The sequence below is a fragment of the Elephantulus edwardii genome, unplaced genomic scaffold, assembly GCF_000299155.1.
Source record: "Elephantulus edwardii isolate Elephantulus edwardi_28Jun2011 unplaced genomic scaffold, EleEdw1.0 scaffold00008, whole genome shotgun sequence".
NCBI classification, from domain to species: domain Eukaryota; kingdom Metazoa; phylum Chordata; class Mammalia; order Macroscelidea; family Macroscelididae; genus Elephantulus; species Elephantulus edwardii.
In genome coordinates this window covers 10,536,593-10,557,502 of record NW_006399758.1, presented here as the reverse complement: position 1 = coordinate 10,557,502, position 20,910 = coordinate 10,536,593, and the positions used below count along the sequence as shown (strand labels likewise).

Here is a 20,910-nt window from a genome sequence, read left to right as displayed (position 1 = left end):
GTTGTTTCATGAAATTCTTCTGTGTCTTCCAATTCCTTTCTATACAGTGACTCAGTATATTCCTTCCATCTTCTTTTAATACTTCTGGGATCATTTAACATTCTGCCGAAAGCATCCTTGATTATAGCAACTCGAGGTCTGAATTTGTTCTTCAGTTCATTGAGCTTAAGATTTGCTGAGCAAGTTTGGCCCTTCTGATTTTCTGACTCAAATTCCTTGCACATTTCATTATAATATTTTGCTTAGTTATCCCGTGCTGCCTTTTGAAATCTTCTATTCAACTCTTTAGTATCTTGAATTCTTCCCTGTGCTTTGGCTTCTCTGCACTCCAGTGCAATTTTCAGAGTCTCTTCTGACATCCCTTTTGGTCTTTTCTTCCTCTTCTGTCTTTGCAATGACCGTTTGCACTCTTCCTGGATGATACCCTTGATATCCTCCCACAACTCATCTGGCCTAGATCATCAAACATTACATATATCTTTACATACTACACACAGGTTTAGTTTTTAGATCTTATACAACCTTGAAATGATTTCCTCTCTCCATGTCCAATGCTTTGACACAATCCCAGTTCATTATCCAACTGTATCTCAAAAGGCAGAGAGACAAATTCCTAATCTCTTCAGTCTGACTCCTCACAAACACTTTCTATAAATTGCTACTAAACTCATTTTTTAAACAAAGAATTTTGGCCATCATATCACTCAAAAAATAACTGTAAAAACCTGGCTTTGTTAGTTTTATTTATTCATTGTATTAATTTCACATCACTAGGACTGAAGTCTATCTAAATCATAAGTGAAAATTCAAATTTGCTGCTGTTGAATTGGTTCTGACTCGACGACCCTTCCCATGACTTTCTAAGGCTGTAAATCACAAGGGGAGACTGTCCATCTTTTCCCCACAGTCTTTGGTGGTTTTGAACCACTAAAGATGTGAAACCTTTGCACTAGTAGCACAGCTCACTACAGACTATGCCACCAAAGCTTCCTTCATATCAAAATAGTTCCAATACAACTGCATTTTAAGTAGATTTGACACACAAATAATTTACCTTTTTATAGCTGGATATCCTCTGACATATGTGCTCCATTTTTTCACTGCAAATGGCACTGAATTGACTCTGAAGCTCAGTAGGGATCACTTCATTTAAAGAGTTAAGGCTGGTGCAGCTTTGTACAAAATGATCATCGCTTTTAGCAAGGGCTTCAAGAATCTGGAGTAACAAAACACAGAGAGATATATACAAGCATGCTTCAAACCAAAACACACGAAAAATATGAACCGTGACTAGCCAATGTTTCCCTAATTGAACATTAAAAAGTGAGTTTCCTTGGTCCTTATCTTTTCAGCAGCTGCCTGAAATTCCTATAGTCAGTAAACCACTGGCAGTGAGGTGACTGACTTTTCTGTGAGATAGCACCTGTTTTGTCTTCTGCTTGGATAAAAGCCTGTGAGAGGGAGCTGAGGGGACTTCAAAGACAACAGCTAGGTAAATCAGTACACTCAGCAAGGGAATATATCCCCTAAATTTTATCTAAGTTGCTCAACACATTTTTATTTGTGAGAGGATAAATTCGGTAGAACAATAAAAGCAAAAGAAAACCAATCACATCCTTACTTGCTATTGAGTTCATTTACCAATGCCCAACCAAGGTTTCTGCCTTGTCTGAGCTCTCTGATAGAAGTGCAAGATAAATACATCCATATGTTGATTTCAGTTTGAAGCAATAGTAATGCTCTTACTCTATGTGTCTTTGTTTACAAGTGTACATGTGTACTGTTGATAACTGAAAAGATTTCAATTGAAAATTATGCTATTCCTACCTAGCACTTATAATTATATAAAGATCAAAATGATGCTGTTCTTGCCTGATATTTTTATCATAGTGTATGAGAGTGAAAATGCGAAGATGTCACATCAATGTGCACTCGTTCACCACATCCACTTCCCAATCATAAGGAATACAGAATTCAGCATTTGTTTAGTCTCTAGTCTAGAAACTAGAGCTGACTTCATCATCAGTGGTGTCACCCTGATTTAATCTCCTACTTCTTTAGTTTCCTTTGCTTCAGGTACAAAGTAGAAATGATAACTGGTGCATAAGTGGCCTAGAGGTTAAGAAGCTGTACTGCAATCTCAGAGGTACATAGTTTGCATCCACCAACTGCTCCACAGGAGAAAGATGGGTAATTTCCTTTTGTGTCATTTACTGACCCTGAAAATCCACGAGAGGGTCAGCTATGATTCGCTTATGACTCAATGGCACACAATAACAATAGTTCAAATAGCTATTGTATATAAAATAATAGTGTAAATTTGAAACTCAAAATAGCAGGGAAAGAGACAAAATAATTATAATAATCTGATTTCAAATTCTTACTTTGACCCATTAATAGTAGAGTGTACCTGGAAATAGGGCTACATTTTGAAATATACACTTTATCAGAATAGAGACTTAGAGTTATAAATTATTACTAAAATGTTGGAGTTGCTATAAAGTTAAAATTTAAAATATAAACAAAAATATAAAATAGCTATCTTCTGAAATATTACTCTTTACTTCTCTACAATTGTTTTGCACCACTAAAATGAAAGCATAAAAGGTCTTGCAATAGCTAAGTCTACACATATGTGAAACATGAAATGGAGACAGAAAGGCTGGGAAGCTAAATCTCATTTCCAGACTTGGAATCTCAGAATTCTCACAGGACGATATAAAGCATAATCTCGTAAAGGATGCAGGAGTTCGCTGGTATATTTACTCTGTGGAAAAGCTGGGAAAAGTGAGGATGGCATCATCTCTTTATTAATATTTGCTTTTTCCATTTGGATGAAGAGTCCCTTTTAATCTATGTTCTTTCCTCTCACCTGATCTGACGTTTAGTCTCAGTACCTTATGACAATTCCCTTTCTGACAAGAATGATAGAAATGTTTGAGATCTGCTCATAACTTGATCTCTAAGCTTCCCTGAAATTTGATGAATTAAAGATGACCTGAAAACATGAGATTTTTTTAAATACACTTTACAATACTCTGCAGAAGATTGTATGTCTTAATTCTTTCTGAAACCATCACCTTGTAATAAATATATCTGAAAAATAGTCATGATATTGGTTGATCAAACGTAGCAAATGTAATTAATGTAATGACACCTTTGTCATAATAACTAACACTTGCCTAGGCAAGAATTCCATCTAACTTAACGTCGTCTTTCAGAAGAGACCAAGAACAAGTAAGACTGCATGCACACTGAACAGAGAGGAGAGAAAATATTAAAAGAAGCTGTATGAACTGACAGCAACAACACATACAGCTCTTTAAATATTAAAATGGAAGCTTGAGGGGACTTCATTTAGAACAAAGAACTTTTCTTCTTTGATCACTCATACCTTGGCAGTTAAGCTGAAGAAACCTTTGGGCTCAATCATCTTCTCCACCATGTTACATTTGATGCCAGCTGTACTATCATACTCGTACACGACCCCATATTCCAGGTGCACGTTATCCACAGTCAGGCTCACATGCTCCTTCTTCCCCTCAATGATGGCCATGGTGTTGAACTTGTCAATTACCTCTGGGTTAAATGCAATTTTAATTGAGTACATTCACACAGAGTTCATTAACGCACCAATCCAATGCCATTGTGTAGATTCCAATTTATAGTGACCTTATACAGAGCAGAACTGTCCCAAGGTTGTAAATCTTTAGGGTCACTCTGAGTTGTACTTGACTCAACAGCACCTAACAACAACAACAACACCTTTAGAGGAATAACCAACATGGCCTTTCTCCTATAGTGTAGCTTGTGGGTCTGAACCACCAACCTTTCAATTAGCTGCCCAACACTTAATCCATTGCACTACCCAGATCCCCATTGTTGTTATGTGTCATAAAGTTGGAACTGACTCATAGTTGAATCTCCAGTGCATTTTTAGAAACTGTAAACTGCAAGGGAGAGGATCATCCATCTTTCTTCCACAGAAAGTTCAAATCCAGCTGCTGGATTTGAACAGCTAACCTTTGGAATGGCTGCACAGCTCTTTACCATGGGGCCAACAGTTCTCCTCTGAAGAGTTCATTATCCTCTTGAGATAATTCAACCTCACCAATTAATTTTAGAATTCTTTAAAGGAAAAGCTTGGTGTATTTAAAAAACGTGTATCTATTGTGACAAATTTAAAATATTGTGGTAAAAATCCAATGTTTTGGAATAATATGCTTGAGCAGAATTTGGTTTTATTTAACAGACTTTTTTTATTAATTTGAATGATCTTGGGGTTTTTGTTTTCTTTTATTGTGTTTTACTCTAGTATAACTGATAGCTATGGAAAGACATTAAGTCTTTTGTTCATAGAGTTGCTATGAGTCGAACTTGACTTGATGGCAATCAACAACAACAACAGTATAACTAGTGTTAATCTCTGCACATCTACTTTGATCCATGAACCATATGGATACAAAATTATACCAACATAAACACCTCTTTTTTTCCCCCACAAAAGTAGGCCTGGCATAAAGTCAGTTTTCTAAAATTACCTCATATGTTGCATACTTTCCAAAGGTAGAAAAAATACTGTATAAACAGGGTCATATTGAAGAAACAAGAAAGAAGATGTAAGAATCACTCTTTCAACATAGAAAGTTTCCAGTCATTCCCAAATGATTTCTCACAGATATGGCTCATTGGAAAAAAAATTTCATTGCTCTCTATAAGAAAATTTCTATGTGAATGCCTGCCTAAAACTTTTTTACTTAGTCAGTGAGTTAACAAAAAAAAAAACAACCAAAAACCAAGCACAAAAATTTAAAATTCCTAAGTGAGAAAAAGTTTTGTGAGATGTAACAGCAAACATGACTTATGGAAAAACAATATTAGTCTAATAAAACAAAGTAGTCTTGTTGTTGTTTTCTGTCGAATTGACCCATAGTTGACCCTCCAGCAGGTTTTCAGAGGCTATTATAAATCATATGGAGGAGATTGGCCGTTCTCTTGTGGAGAAGCTGATGAATTCAAACCTTAGCAATGATGTTACTGTTGTTATGTGCTGATAAGTGGAGTAGAGATCTGAACAACAGATCTGAACCCTGTCCCTATCCTGTGCCGTCCTCACAATCTCTGACACCCTCAAGCATGCAGTGCAATTCCTTATCACCAGGCAGCAGAATATAAATATTAAAAAGGTAAAAGTAGAATATTGGTTTCCCTTAAAATGAGCAAATCAGAGAATATAGCTACAAATCAGAACATCATCATATATTTCAATGTGGCACCAATGGTGATTAATACAAGCTAACTTCAAACACTGAAGAAAAGTCTCAGGAAAGTATCCTGAGCTATTGACTGATGTGAGTAAAAGAGAATCCAAGCATAGCAATCACACAGGTTGGAACCCTTCTGATGTTGCCAATGACTTAGGTAAGAGTCAACTAGGTAACAAGAATTAGAGAGAAAAAAGCTTTTCCTAAGTAGCCCATATTTGAATAGTATGTAAGAGAAAATTCCCTGACTTATCCGGAAGAAATGCTTAGATGATACCGTAAGAACGTCAAGAGATGCTCATCAAGAGTAATACAGTGGAAAGATACAGGAAAAGTAGAAGACAGAATTTGAGGACTTTTGTGTAAAACTTCTGATATAATACTCCAAGGCATTTGTCAAATGTTGATGCAAATGTATATCGCCTGTCTTTTTAGAATTGGAAAGAGCCACTGAGTACAGTTATTTACTAGTTTGTTGGACGGAGAAACATGAATCCTTATTAAATTAATTGTTTTCTCTCCCTTTCCCTCCCGCCCTTTATATTCTTCTTGCTCTTCTAATAATCTTCGCATCATTTCGTCCCTTCACATAATTGCCAGTAAGGAGGGGGTCAGTGAAAAAGAAGGTCATCAATGAGATGACACAGTGGTTGCAGCAATGTGCTCACCATACGATGGCTGTAAGGCAGGCACCAGATCAGAGAGTGCTTCATTCAATTGTCACAGAGTTGTGACAGAGGGTCAGTGTGAGTTGAAAACAGCTCAGCAGCACAAAACAACAGGAGGGCGGAACGAAGGAAGGAAGGAAGGAAGGAAGGAAGGAAGGAAGGAAGGAAGGAAGGAAGGAAGGAAGGAAAGAAGGACAGAAGAGAGAAAAAGAGAGAAAGAAAGAAAGACCACTATAAGCAAATTATAAAAAGGAAGAACTCACCTTCCACCTTGCAATCAAAAGCATCTCCAGCTTCATCTCCAGGGAGTTTGGAGTTGGACTTTTGAAGGTCTTCTTGAGCACTCTCAATGCTATTATAAACCCACTGTATGGAATCTTGCTGGAAATGAAGGTGGGGGGAAAACATCTCAGATATTTTCCCATGTCTTAAAACACATTTTTGTTTCATTACTTATTTAACAAGGAGATTGACTACACACTATTTTTCTAATTTATTTTTTAAAAAATAATAACATTTAAAAGGGAGAGAAAACCAATAAGAAAGAGTAATAAAAAGCCAAGGAAAATTATATTTCTTAACAAAAATACATTTTTAAAGAAACATATGCTTCCCAAATATCCTAATATTTTCCAAGTGCTTCTAGTGCATTTTTCAAATTAGTTATAAGTTCTATTTTTCCCATACATGCCCTTTATTACAGATCTGTGATAAGTTCTATTTTTAACACATATATTAGATGACCAATTAGATAAGACAAATATCTATAATTGTACAAATTATTTAATTACTCTCCTTACAGTCATATATTTGTAAGCAGTTTGTTGAAGGGAGTTTTGTGCCTGGTGGTAAAGAGTTGGGCTACCAAATCAAAGGTATGTGGTTTGAATCCACCATTTGCTCAGAGGCAGAAAGATGGACTGTCTCCTCCTATGGGATTTAGAGTCTCTGAAAGCCCACTGAAGGGTCACCCAAAAATTGGTTCTTACTCAATGGCACCTAACAGCAATAATAACAAATGGTTTGTTGATCACAGACAATAAGAGAACTTGAAGAGAACATTTATTTTTTTTTTAATTGGTTTCCCAAATCACATATTTATCCATTAATCTTTCTGGTAACAATTCATCCTAGGTTCTAATGTATCATATACCAGATAAACTACGGAATTTTCACTTTTTCATGAAAGTCTCATTAAAAGTAGTTTCAGTACTTATAATTAATATATGCAGATACAGATGCAAAACAATCATTAAAATTCTTCGGCAATCACCAAGGTCGAGAAAACAGTTCATACCTTCGGAAAATTTTAATTTGATAAACAGAATTAACAACTTGGAAACTCTTATCACAGTGAAAATGCAAATTCTCCAGAGCAATTTTTAAACAAGTATTAAGACTGTAACAATAAAATATAATCCTTTAAACACAGCAATTACAATTAATTATACAGATACAAGTCTTTATGGGATTCACAATACTGTGTTTAAATAAGGATTTGGAATTAGAAGCCCCAAACATCTTGGGCTTTCAATTACATCAAGGGGCAGATACCTTCATGGGTCGCCGGTACTTCCTGCAGGCTGTCAGGTGGGCGATGACACTGGCGTGTGTCTCTTTGCTGACATTGATTCCATTTACTTTAATAATGCACTGTCCAGGGTGAAGGCCAGCTGCTGCCGCCACAGTTCCTGTAAAAAAAAAAATGGGAATAAAAGAGAAAACTCTGTGTGATCCAACTTACATGAAATATCAAAAATAAAATTAAAACTCATAGCTATTGACTTGGAACTAACTAATGTAGGATCCACCATTGGATTTTGGGGTGTAAATAGCATGAGAGGAAATTGTCCATCTATTTCACACAGAGCTGCTGGTGAACTCCAGCTGGCAGAGCTGCTGCCTTTGGGTTATCAATGCCACTCCCTATGAACTACACCACCAGAGCTTCCTAGAAAAGACAAATATACAAAGACAGTTTATTCAGTTACTAGGCATGTATGGGAAAGAGAGTGTCACTGTCTAGGCGACAATGAGCTCCTGTTAACAGGGATATAAAACTTATGGAATGGATAAAGGTGATATTAGCACAAAATGGTGAACATAATTTATGTATCTGAATTACACAGGTGAATGAAGTTGAAATGGCAAATGTTTTGTAGCATTATATTTACCATAAGGAGGTTTTTTACTATCAGTTTTTTTTTAAAGGAAAATTTCCAAAATTTAAGAGTATGACTTTTAACTTATTATTCAAACTGTGCTTAATGGACTATGTCTCACCTCTTCAAGAATTAGTTGGAAGAGATACTAGAAGACAAATAATGCTAATCCGCTATTTTCCCTTGCAAATAAATATATAGTTAAGCTAATTTTTAATATACATTAAATATATAAAAATCAGAGAGTAAGAAACATTTGCCTTGTCTATAAATTCTATTCTTTTCCTTAAGATTTTCAGTATTAGAGCCTCAAGGCTTTGTTCCTTGTTTTAGTCTAAAAACTCTGCTGGGATTTGAAACATGGCAGTACAGCTTGCATGGTGGCACAGGAATTTTAACAACGTGCAAGCTCTCACAGCATGAGAAAATGACAAATGAGTGGTGGCAGGCACAGGACAGATGAGTGTTTGGAGACATTTGGCCGTGACTGAAATGAAAGTTTATTGTATACATCTCAATCTTTGATGTCCAGACAAAACAACTGAGAATTGTTCCTCATATACTGATTATGAACAGCAGGTCCAGTAGGTAGAGGTGAGAGGGAAGGAGAGACAAGGAGAGGAGTAAGCCAGAGTCAGCATTTCTAACCATCACACAAATGCTTTCAGGGCTGTGGTCTGCAGACCACACCTGGTGTGGTGAGGGTCCACAAGAGAAAGCAAGGAAAACACAGATTTTGTTTCTGCTGTTCTAACTTAAAATAACTGTGTTTATTTTATTGAGAAAGAACTGAAGTTCATTTTTATCATTTACCGTCTAATGGTTTGCTGGCTAGTGAAGGCTGATGATTTGAATGAACTCAAAAATACCACGGAAGCAAGGCCTGGAAATCTACTTCCAGTAAGACTAGAGCCTCTGTACCAAGAGGCATTGCCATGAGTCAAAACTGATTCAAAGGCAACTAATAACAACAACACAGTCTATACTTAAAGATATTTCAAGGAGGAAAAAAAGAGAAATACAAATTCAGGAAGGAAGCTACTTGATAGTGTAGTAGTTAGTATCCCAGAAGAGGTACCAGAGTGGACTGTATCCAGAACAGTCATAGAGATCAACCTTGAATTCTAAGAAGGAGCCCTCTTCTTCCTGAATGATAAAGACTCAATAGTTATACAGTAAGTTATATGTATTGAGAAAAAGAACTCTCAAGAGCTGATGGATGACATCTTAAACGTGTCTGTGAGGCAGGAAGAAAGGAGCACCTCTTGGTTGTTGTTGTGTTGTTGTTAAGTGCCACTGAGTCACTCGTAACTCATAGTCACCCTATGTACAACAGCTCTGAACCTGCTCTATTCTGTGTCAGACTCAACATCTCCAACACATCCACTTCTATTATCCTAGTCACTGAATCAATCCATCTCATCCAAGGCATTCCACCCTCCCAAGCATGATGTCCTTCTTCAAGGACTGGTCCCTCCTTGCAACAGGCCCAAGGTATGTCAGAGGCAACTTCAGAATCCTTGTCTCCAAGGAGCTGCCTGGGTTCACCCTTTCCAGGATGAATGAACCTGTTTGTTCTCTTAGCAGTCCATGGTATAATCAAAAGTCTTCTCCAACACCACAACTCAAAGGCATCAATTCTCCTTCTATCAACCCTAGTAATTTCCAGTTTTCTGATGCACAGCAAGTAACTGTAAAGACAATGGCCTGGATCAGGTGCACTTCAGTCTCCAGAATGACATCACTGCTCTTCCAAATTCTGGAAAGGCCCCTGGCAGCAGATTTTCCCAGTACAATTCATCTTTTGATTTTCTGACTGCTGGTACCGAAACTGTTGATTGCGAAGCCAAGAAAACAGAATCTTATTCTCTTCACCATCTATCATACTGACAACTGGCCCAGTGGTGAGGATTTTTGTTTTCTTGATATTGACCTTTAATCCATATTGAAGGTTACAGTCCTTAACCTTCTGCAGCAAATGTCTCAGGTCCTCCTCAGTTTCAGCAAAAAGGCTTGTGTCTTCTGCGTAATGCGGGTTGTTGATGAGTCATCTTCCAAACTTGATGCCACATTTCTCATAGAGCCCAACCTCCTGGATGATCTATTCTGCATAAATATTGAAAAGGAATGGAGATAGGATGCATCTCTGGAGTACACCTTTCCTGATTTAGAGCCATTTAGTGTTTCCTTGTTCTGTTCTGACAACTGCCTTCTGGTCCAAGTGTAGGTTTTGCACGGGCACATTCAAGTGCTTTGGGATTCCCTTTATTGTCAGAGTTAGCCATGATACTTTTGTGATCCAGACAGTCATCTCTTGGTAGACACATTTATTATAAGAAGAAAAGAAGAAGCTGATTACAGAAGTGTAAAAAGATTGCTGGGTAGAGATACAGGTCTACAGAGGACAAAAGATACAGAGCAGACCAAATGGGATGCTATTAATTCCATTACTGTGAGAGCTTTCTCCAGCTATGCCAGAGAAAAGACCTTAGGACTATGGGTAGATTGATTCAAGGCTGAAGGCAAGTGCACTGGCTACAGCTGAGGTATGAGAAAGCAAAGCCCCTAACGCTGGCAAGAGTGAGTGAAGCAATCAAGCATGGCATAAGACTGGCTAAGGAAAGAAGTGGAGCCTTGAGGACGTGTGACTATGAGACAGTGAAGGATGTAGAGTAGAGGTGCTTATGAACTTAATGGCAGTGCCTTCCCACCCCCTAGTGCTTCAAATCCACCATTAGCTCCACAAAAAGAAAGATGAGCTTTCCCCTCCCATGTGATATACATCTTGAGAAACAAACCAGAGGATCAACCATTAATCAGTTCCCGTTAGACTGCAGTAAACTGAGCAGGAAATGAATAAAGAATGAGGAAAAGAAACTTAAATAAGACACTGTAGTGAGAAATTAGATTCATTAATGGTTCAAATGGATCTCTGGTGATATGGTGGGTAAAGAGTTGCACTGCTAACTCAAAGGAAATCAGTTTGAATCCTCCAGTTGGTCCTCAGGAGAAAGGTTGGCAATCTCCTCCTGTGAGATTTGTATCTTCTGAAAACCTACTGGATGAGTTAGTTCTGACTTGATGGCACATAACAACAATAATGGTCCAAATGGCTAATACTAAATTACTAGTTTAAAGGTCGATGGATCAAATCTAGCCAGTAGCTCTGTGGAAAGAATATGTGGGAATCTACTTCTGTATATATTACAGCAAAAAAAGAAATTCTTATGGAGCAGTTCTGCTTTATAAGTCAGAATGGACTTGACAACAGCAGGTTTGATATTTTTAGTCAGAAAATGACATATTTGGATTTTAGATTTCAAAGGTGAAAGTTTGAGGTACTTTCTGGAGGCATTATTCTACTAATAAGCAAATTACTTAATAGACTACAGCTAAACATACAACGTTTCAAGGTTTTCTAGAATAGAAGGCGATTTGTATTCATATCACCAAACACCTGCTAACCATTACCTAATCCAAATTAGTGGGGATTTAATCTGATGTTTCCTTTTAAGAGAAACTGAGACATTCTCGTGAGTAACCATAGGAAAGGACTGAAGAAAAAAATAGAAATGAAGGGTTTGCTGTTGGTTTTTTTCCCCTTCTCCTCTAGTCTAATTATAACACAAAAGAAAGCTGAAGAATAGTAGGCAATAAGGTAATAAAAGGCACAAAATTTCCAAGTTTTCAGTTACATTGTAGTACTAATAAAGCAAGCTAACTAGCTTTATTTTAGTAAACACAAAGAAAGTATTTTCTGTGCCAATATCCACGTAGGGTTTTATAAGTCTAGGGAACCTTATTTTTATTTTTTTCATTTTCTACTAGTTTATTTACAAAATTCTAATACAAATTATTTCAATTTCCCTTACACCCCCACCCATCAAATTATACAACTGGGTGATTAATTCCCTTCCTCCCCCTGCACATCCGCATCTCTCTGCTTCCAGCCTCTCCCACCCCTCTTGGATCCTTATACTCATTCTACAATAATGGTTTTATACAATATTTATCCTTGTGGGACTGAGTTAGTTCACTCAGTGTAATGCTCTCCATTCCCTGCCAAGTTAGGTAATAATTTACAAAATGCTCCTGTGTGCTGCATAGTATTCCATTATGTGAATGTAAGATAATTCCTCGAGCCATTACACTGTGTTTGGACACTTGGGCTGTTTCCATGTTTTTACGATAATAATGCTGCTATGAACATTTGTGTACAAATCTCAGTTTGTGCTTCAATTCTCATATTCTCAGGGTATATTTGAAGTAGTGGACTAGCCGGGTCATATGGATTTTCTGTATTCAGCTTTTTGAGGATACACCAAACTGCCTTCCAGAATGGTTGTACAATTTTACAGTCAAGTTCAGGGAAAACTTTAAAATATCTATCTATTTGTGTACTTTTTAAAAGGACCTTAAATGGAGATTCATTCACACAATAATTAAAGTGAGTTCATAAAAGTCAAACTAGAAAACTTCATAAATTTGATTTTTTATAGTAATACTCATTCAAAATCGTCTAGTGTTTCAAGAATCACATCAAGATATTTTACATTTTTTAACAATTGTGGTGTCAGTGGTTTATTGTTCAAAATTAATTTCCTAGTCATCAACTTTAGCTTTCACAATAGGAGTGGGCAAACAGTGTGTGTCTAAAGTAATCATTATGAATTTGGTCAGTTTTTCCCATCCTCCCAAGTGAATGTGCAGATTTAGCAATGACAGCGGGACTATCTCTACCAGCAAGGAAGAAGCAGAGCATGCAGTGTCAATCTTTCAGGGCCAGAGATTCCTTCTGGGATCTACAGGAATGTAGCAGAGGCCTCAGCAAAGAGCCAAAGACCCACATGAGACAGAGCTAACTTTGAACTAGAAAGGTAGAGTCTGGGACACTCATCTAAGAGCTTGCTAGAGGACTAGGGGAAGATACCATTAGCCATGAGGCTGAAGATCAAAGGGCCTGTAACAACACCTGAGAAACTACCTGGACTATGGAATTATATCCTGCTGCCAACTTGAATGATAACCTGTTAACTTCCCTAATAAGCCCCATAACTATGAGTATGGTTCTATAAGATCTATATGGTCATGGCAATGAGTTTCAGTCCCAGCAGAGCAGTAAGATTTTTACTGGAATTAGTAGATGTAGATGCAAGAGTGTTGGAGAGTATATGTCAGACCTTCTAGGAACTGGTTTTGTTTTGTGAATATTGTTGATGGGGACAATCAACAATTAGTAGAGGTCATACTCAACTACACTCATTATGCCTACACTAATTTTGCACAATAAAAAGCACATATTTCCTCAGTAAATGCACATGGCTTTTAAAGCACATAGTAACACTTCTTGCTATGGCAGTATATATATATGCATGTCTTGTTTTATTTTACTTCATTAAATTGTGCAGATACTGCTTTTTTTTTTACAGGTAGAATATTTGTAGCAACCTAGTATCAAGCAAGCGTATCAGCACCATTTCTCTAGTAGCATGTGCAAGGAGTCTCTGTGCCACATTTTGCTAATTTTCTCAATATTTCAAACTTTTTCATAGTATTACTGCATATTCAGTACACTACAGTTTAAATATAACTTTTACGTGCACTAGGAAACCGGAAATATTGGTAGCATAGTCTTTAAGGAGTTAATAATACTAACTCAAAGGTACTTTGAACCCACCAGCAAGTCCTTGGAAAAAAGAAAGGCAATCTACTTCTATGTGGATTACAGCTTTCCAAAAACCCTCTGTAGGGTCATACATAAATGATAACAAGAGATGTTGATGGCTGACTTACCTCCCAGTCAAAATATAATAAAATAAAATAAAAACTTTTTAGTCATTAAATTTATTTCATGTTAAATGAATTAAAAAAGATTGATATATGGTTTATTAGAGCACATGAAATGAGTGTATACCTACAAGATACATAATTCATCGATCCTTTTGAAACCTGAAAACTCCTGACATTGAATTACTAATAAAAACAGAAAAAAATTTACAGTCAGACAAAAACATAATTAGGTAACCTTAAAAGTATTTATATCCTTTGGCTACATTGGAATTATCCAAAAGAGTCGATTGTAAGATTATAAAATTTTTAACAATAATATAATTCCTTATAATTTAAAAAAATGTAAAGATGCACATTTTTGTTTGAGAAGTATACTTAGGAATTGCGTGAAAACAGTAAAAATATGACCCATGAATAAATTCAGTACCAACATAATTAAGTATGTTTAAAACATATTCCTGTTCGGTAAGAAATAGCTAAACCACGCTCAAGTGAATTTCTTACCTCTTCCAACTGCATGTACAACCGATGGGCCAAATCCCCGGATCTGGAACCCAAGTCCATCAGCTGAATCTGGAATTTTCACTGTCCTAAAGTCAAATATAACATAATATTATAGTGCCATACCTGTTAAAATAATAGCCATCAATATTTTCATTCATTCACATCTTTAATAAATGTTAATTGAGGGTCTATTATATAAGACTTTAGGCTGGAAATCACTGAAGGAGAGAAATCTGGTCGCTCCCCTTACAAAGCAGCAAGCAGATATACAAGATGTAAATCTCAAGTCTAGCATAATTCATTATACAGTATTCTGAAAAGGAGACAGGAGGCTCTGGGGTCAGCCAAGGTTGAAAACTCATGTAGTGTCTCAGTAGCTTGATAAGTAAGTTTTCACAGGAAAATTATAATGTTAAAACTAATTTTCAGGATATTGGCAGGTATTAAAAGACATTCCATGAAGTCTGCAGTCAGAGATCTCTAAATTATTGAGGAGCAATGATATCAGTTTGAGGACTAAAGTGTGTTTAATTCAGGTCATGGTCTTTTCACTCATTTGCTATACACTTGAAAATTGGACAGCAAATAAAGATAGCAAAAGGGAAAAAGAAAAAGACATCCCATAGAAAAATCTCCCTGGACCATGCTATGAAGGATGTCATTGTTTTTAATCTCTGAACCATGACCACTCCATACACAGCACATCAGAACTGAGCAATGCCCAGTCACGTACCATTGCTTTTATCACTTGTAGAATGGGCTGCATTAAATTTTCATTGACTGAAAGTATATTGTCAGGTATTTCTCCCTACTCTTATCTTAATCTGGAAGCCCCAGTGAAGCCTGTTTGGCATCATAGCAACATTCACACCTCCACTGACAGGCAAGAGATGACTGCTCATTAGATGCATTGGCCCAAAGTTGAGCCTAGGGAACCCGGGTCGCTGAATGTTGTTGTTATTGTTAGGTGTTGTCAATTCTATCTTACAAGGACTCTATGCACAACAGTCTGAAACCACCCAGCGACGCACCTTCTTTCCAATCACTGTTGTTATCTTGGAGCTCATTATTTCTTGTGGTCACTGTATCACCCCATCTTGTCAAAGGTTTTTCCATTTTTTAATTGACCTTTTGTCCCAAGTATATTTTTCTATAGGGATTAGAAGCTTCTGATGGCATGTCCAAAGCCCATGCCCAAAGACAAAGCCTTGTCATGCTCAACTCCACAAAGCATTCTTTCTGTACTTCTTTACAGACAGATTTATTTGGTCTTATGGCAGGTTATGGTATATGCTTTGCCAATACTACAATTCGAAGATATTCATTCTTATATTTTTATTCAGCTTTCACATACATATGAGGTAACTGAAAATACAAAGTTAGATCAAGTGAACATGAGCTCTCCAAGTGACATCCTTGCTATTCAGCATTTTAAAAAGATCACTTGTAGAAGACTGGATCAATGTGATATATCTTTTGAGTTCTTGACTGCTGCTTCCATGGATGTTGCTACAGATCGAAGTAAAATGAAATCCTTAACAATTTCAGTCTTTACTCCATTTACTGTGATTTCATTATGGCCCAGCTGTGGAGAATTTAATCTTCTTTAAAGAGAGATGTAATGTATACTCACACACACACACACACAATCTATGGTGATGAGATTGAGATTGTTCACAGTTTTGGTTTGCTTGGATCCACAGTCAACACTCTTGGCACCAGCAGCCAGGAAATTAAAAGAGGTATTGCAATGGGTAAGTCTGCTGTTAGGGACCTCTCTAAAGTGCTAAAGTGCAAAGATGTCAGTCTGGAGACTAAGGTGTGCCTGATACATGCCATGGTATTTGCAATCACTTGTTATGCCTTGGAAAGCTGGATAATGACAAGGGATGAGAGAAGGAGAATGGATGCCTTTGAGCTGTGGTGTTGGAGTAGAGTATTAAATATACCGTGGACAGCTAGGAAAATGAACAGGTTTGTCCTGGAGAGGGGGAAGCCGGGCTGTTCCTTGGAGGCAAGGATTCCGAAGCTTCGTCTGACATATTTTGGGCATGGTGCAAGGAGGGACCAGTCCTTGGAGAAGGACATCATGCTTGGGAGGGTGGAGGGACAGTGCAGGAGAAGAAGACCCTGGATAAGATGGATTGATTCAGTGACAGGGGTAATAATGGAGGCAAGTGTGTTGGAGATGGTGAGACTGGCACAGGATAGGGCAGAGTTTAGGGCTGTTATACATAGGGTCACTATGAGTCATAGGCAACTCGACAGCACATAACAACAACAACAACAATGTATACTGAAGGCTACAGTATTTTCATATTCATCCATAAGTGCTTCAAGTCTTCTTTGTTTTCTGAAATCTAAGGTGTGTCATTGGTATATCACAGATTGTTAATGAGTCCTCCTCCAATTCAGCATAGTGTTCTTCTTTTTTTTTTTTGCCACGTAAAGCACTTCTGTTCTTATAATCTACCTTCTCAGAGAATTATATCCACCCATGTCTTAGGAATTATGTAACTACCTAATAAAATTGAAACTTCTTTCGTTAGTTTAGTATTACTAAAATAAAAAATCAGCATGCACTGCAAAATTCCCTTGTAGAAATGAATATAAAAGAATACTCTCCTTTTAAATTTTAATTCTTTTTAAAATTAATACATTTTTCACATGTAGGGAAATTCATTGAAGAACAATGAAGAAGTAGATATAAAAAGCAGATCTGTCAAATGCTACTTAAGAATATGATTAGCATTATTATTTTTTCACTGAAATGCTAAAATAACAACACTTCAAAAGGTAAGCCTGAATTAGGAAAAAAAGTATTTTAAATGAATTCACAATGAAAAGAACATGAAGGAATGGAGAGAGAGAATAAGCTGTCACAGCAAGCCAGTGAAGGCTGTCCAATTTGGCACTGATAAATTCTCCACAGAAAGATGCCTAAAATCAGATAGCAAGCATGAAAAGCAGAGAATAGGAGATAAGACTAAACACCACAGCAATAAAAATGAGTATAATAAATTGCAGTTGAGAGCAAAGACAAAAGAATAAAATGCAATAAATTTTGATGGATAGCCCTTGACGTCCAAGAAACAAGTGTTTTCTAAAAGATGGTGAATTAATCATGAAATAAATGTCAGCAGCTCTTAAAGTGAATGTTAGTCTGAAGTTAGCTACATCAGCACTTCTTTGTAGTTTAAGAAACAGTTGTGGGAGGCAGTCTGAGAAAGACTGTGCATGAGAAATACTTAAGAAAAGCATATAATGCATTTAAACCTGCGGGCAGTGACTGATACAATAATCAGTATGAATCAAAGACCCAATAGAAGAAGTAAAAAGAATTAAAAATGTAATATGAGACCTAATCAAAGACAAAATGACAAGCAATAAAACTCTTGGGTAAAAACATAGAGTTAATTAGATATTCATGACATGGATTAATCTGTGATGGAGGCAGGCACTGGTCCCTCGGTTACCAACGTAAAGGCTGGCAGTTTGAACACACACAACTGTACCAAGATAGAAAGGTCTGAGCATTTGATTCTGTAGAGATTATAGCCAAGAGAACACTACAGGATAGTTCTGGTTTGTAACATAGGAGATTATCATAAACTCAACTCAACTCATTGGAGGCAAGGTTTCTGAAGCTTTGTCTGACATATTTTAAGTATGTTGCGAGGAAGGACCAGTCCTTGGAGAGGGACATCATGTTTGGGAGAGTGGAGGGACAGAGCAAGAGCGGGAGACCATCATTGAGATGAATCGATTCAGAGACTGGTGTAATTGGGAGTAGGTGTGTTGGAAACAGTAAGGCTGGCACAGGATAGAGCAGGGTTTACGGCTCTTGTACGTAGGGTTGCTATGAGCCACAAGGGACTTGATGACATATAACAACAACAACAACTTAACTCATATCTGCGGAATCAGAAACTATCCATAGCTGACTCTCCACTGTGTTTGAGTGGCTATACAGCACATGATATATCGCCCGTCTTACTTCCAGAGACCTGCTATTGGATTTGAACCACCAAAAAGGCTATTTGCCTTTGGGGTAGCAGCACACCTCCCTAAATTATTATGTTATTATGTGCTATTGAGTTGGAAGTGACTCAAGTTTGGCCCATTTTTCAACCTTTTTGCAATTCATTCTTAGAAGCTGCATTATCCCATGGGAGACTGTTCATCTTTCTCCCACTGAGTAGTAGCTTTTTCCTTTGGGTTATCAGTGCAATTCCCTACTCCTCGGCCATCAGAATTCCCTAAAACACCATGAGTTGGTGTTGAGCCAACAGTTTCATGTTGCTGTTGTTATATGCTGTCAAGTCAGATAAATATAATATAGAGATGACTAACAAGAAGCCAGAAATGCTGAGAGATGCTTCCCTTTTGTGGTCTTAATCACTCTATCTTGTTTTCAATTTTTAAATATATTACTGATTCTACTCAGTGTTTTAAAATAACAAAAAATAAACAACATTATTGATGAAAGTGTAATTGGTGTCAGTTTTCTGGAGGGAAATCTATTAAAATTACTCTATCTTTTAATTCATTCTCTTAGAAAAAAAGGATTGATGTCTGTGTTCATCAGATCATTGTCTGTACATCTGAAGAGTTGAAATCAAGCTGGTATCAAAAAGTAAGGAACAAGTTAAACATATCATCATAGCAAATATGGTAAGAGATCAATCATAGAAATAATTTGAAGATGAAAAGCCAATGAATTGTATCTATCATGTGTTAATTTTTAAAAAATTTCACAGTGTAGCACATAAAGCATCTTTTCATTCTGTGTGAGTGTATATAGCTACACACAATAAAATATCATTATATATACACTAAATTTCAAAAAGTAATATTATTCTATCATATGAGTCAAGGATTCTGAAGCTTCGTCTGACATACTTTGGGCGTGTTCTAAGGAGGGACCGGTCCTTGGAGAGGGAACATCATGTTTGGCAGAGTGGAGGGACGGTGAAGGAGAGGAAGACCTTCGATGAGATGGATCAATTTTGTGACTGGAGGGGTGGGAATGAGTGTGCTTGAGACGGCTATGTTGGCCCAGGATAGAACAGCGTTTAGAGCTCTTGTACATAGGACTGCTATGAGTCACAATGACTCAATGGCACATAACAACAACAACAACAACAACATGAAATGTCTTCATTTAGAAAATATGAACTCTCAATTTCCTAGAAGAAACATGACTTTTTTCCCTATTCATAGTAGATAGATGATATATGATAGAGAGAGAGAGAGAGACAGGTTTATTGACAGATAATTTTTTAAGAACAGTTATACTATTAAGTAATCCAAGGATGGTATGACCACCAATGAGTTTTGATCCTACCCCATCTTATATGAACATTTAGTTAAATAGTGTCTAATCATTTCACTGAGCTCTGGTGGCCTATTAGTAAAAAGCTGCACTGCAATCGTGAAGATAAGCAGTTCGCATCCACCAGGTGCTCCACAGGAAAAGGATGGACAGTCTCCTCCCGTTAGAATGACCTCTGATAACACATTGGAAGGTCAGGGATGGCTCAGTTCCAATGCAATGGTAAACAATAACAACAATCATTTCACTAGAGATAGCTCTGGTAGCCTAGGGCTTCACAAGCTGTGCAGCCAACCCCAATGCACATCATTCAAATCCACCAGTTAGTTGCTCCGCAAGAGAAAGATGTGCAATCTCCTCCTCTGCAATATACAGACTCTTAAAGCCCATTGGTGGTTCAGCTATGAGTGGGTTCTGACTCAACAACAATGAGTTTTGAGCTTGATAATAATTTCACATCCCCAGAAATACTTATAGTTCGCCATGGAAGAAAGTAGTTCTTTATCCTAAAATGTTTTATTCATTTTCTTCACTTTTAGCCAACTTAGTCAGGAAAACTAGAACAGGAGAAGTGCTATTTCTATAGAAACTAATGGTTTGAGCAACAAGCATTTTATCTCAATATACCATTTTTGCCATCATCCACAGATTAGTTAGTATTAGTGATGTTTCATGTTTAAATGTTCCAAGTCACACTATGCTTAGAATACTTAGCTAACTTTTCTTTTTTACTCATATGTATTCTTTTACAAAAAAAAAAACAACAACAAAAACAACACAAAATGTTTAATATAACACACAACTTACTCCCTTGGCTTTGTGCTCACAAGCACTCTGAGAGGCTTCCTGCTGTTTAAACACGATTTCAGGAAGCAGTCCACTTCATTGAAAGGTCTCATGAAAACCAGGTCACCATTGATAGCAAAAATCTTCTTCCCAACTTCCATCCCAGCCATCTACATGAGAAAGAACAAAAACACTCCAAATCATACTTCAATAAGGAATCTATTATTTTTCCAAAAATGAAACTCTGAAAAGGCTCAGAGTTGATAGATTTTGACATGTTAATATATCTGTAATGTGTTTATACAAATTTATAAAACAGAACTGTAATAAGAGTTATCATTCTCTTTGACTTAGATTTACATTTGATCACTCATCTAACTGAACTTCTCTCAAATTCTTTC

General features: G+C 36.9%; 1 protein-coding gene across 1 annotated transcript in view; it reads right to left on the bottom strand.

The window, feature by feature from the left end:
• The window catches only part of PREX2 (phosphatidylinositol-3,4,5-trisphosphate-dependent Rac exchange factor 2), a 409,408-nt gene that overhangs the window by 189,729 nt on the left and 198,769 nt on the right, over positions 1–20,910 (bottom strand). Inside the window, exons 18-23 of the mRNA XM_006880444.1 lie at positions 20,531–20,679; positions 14,389–14,474; positions 7,487–7,623; positions 6,196–6,313; positions 3,395–3,579; positions 1,055–1,216 (exon numbers count right to left, since the gene is read on the bottom strand). Coding sequence (XP_006880506.1) covers positions 1,055–1,216; positions 3,395–3,579; positions 6,196–6,313; positions 7,487–7,623; positions 14,389–14,474; positions 20,531–20,679 — 837 coding nt within the window. The remainder of the gene's footprint in view (positions 1–1,054; positions 1,217–3,394; positions 3,580–6,195; positions 6,314–7,486; positions 7,624–14,388; positions 14,475–20,530; positions 20,680–20,910) is intronic.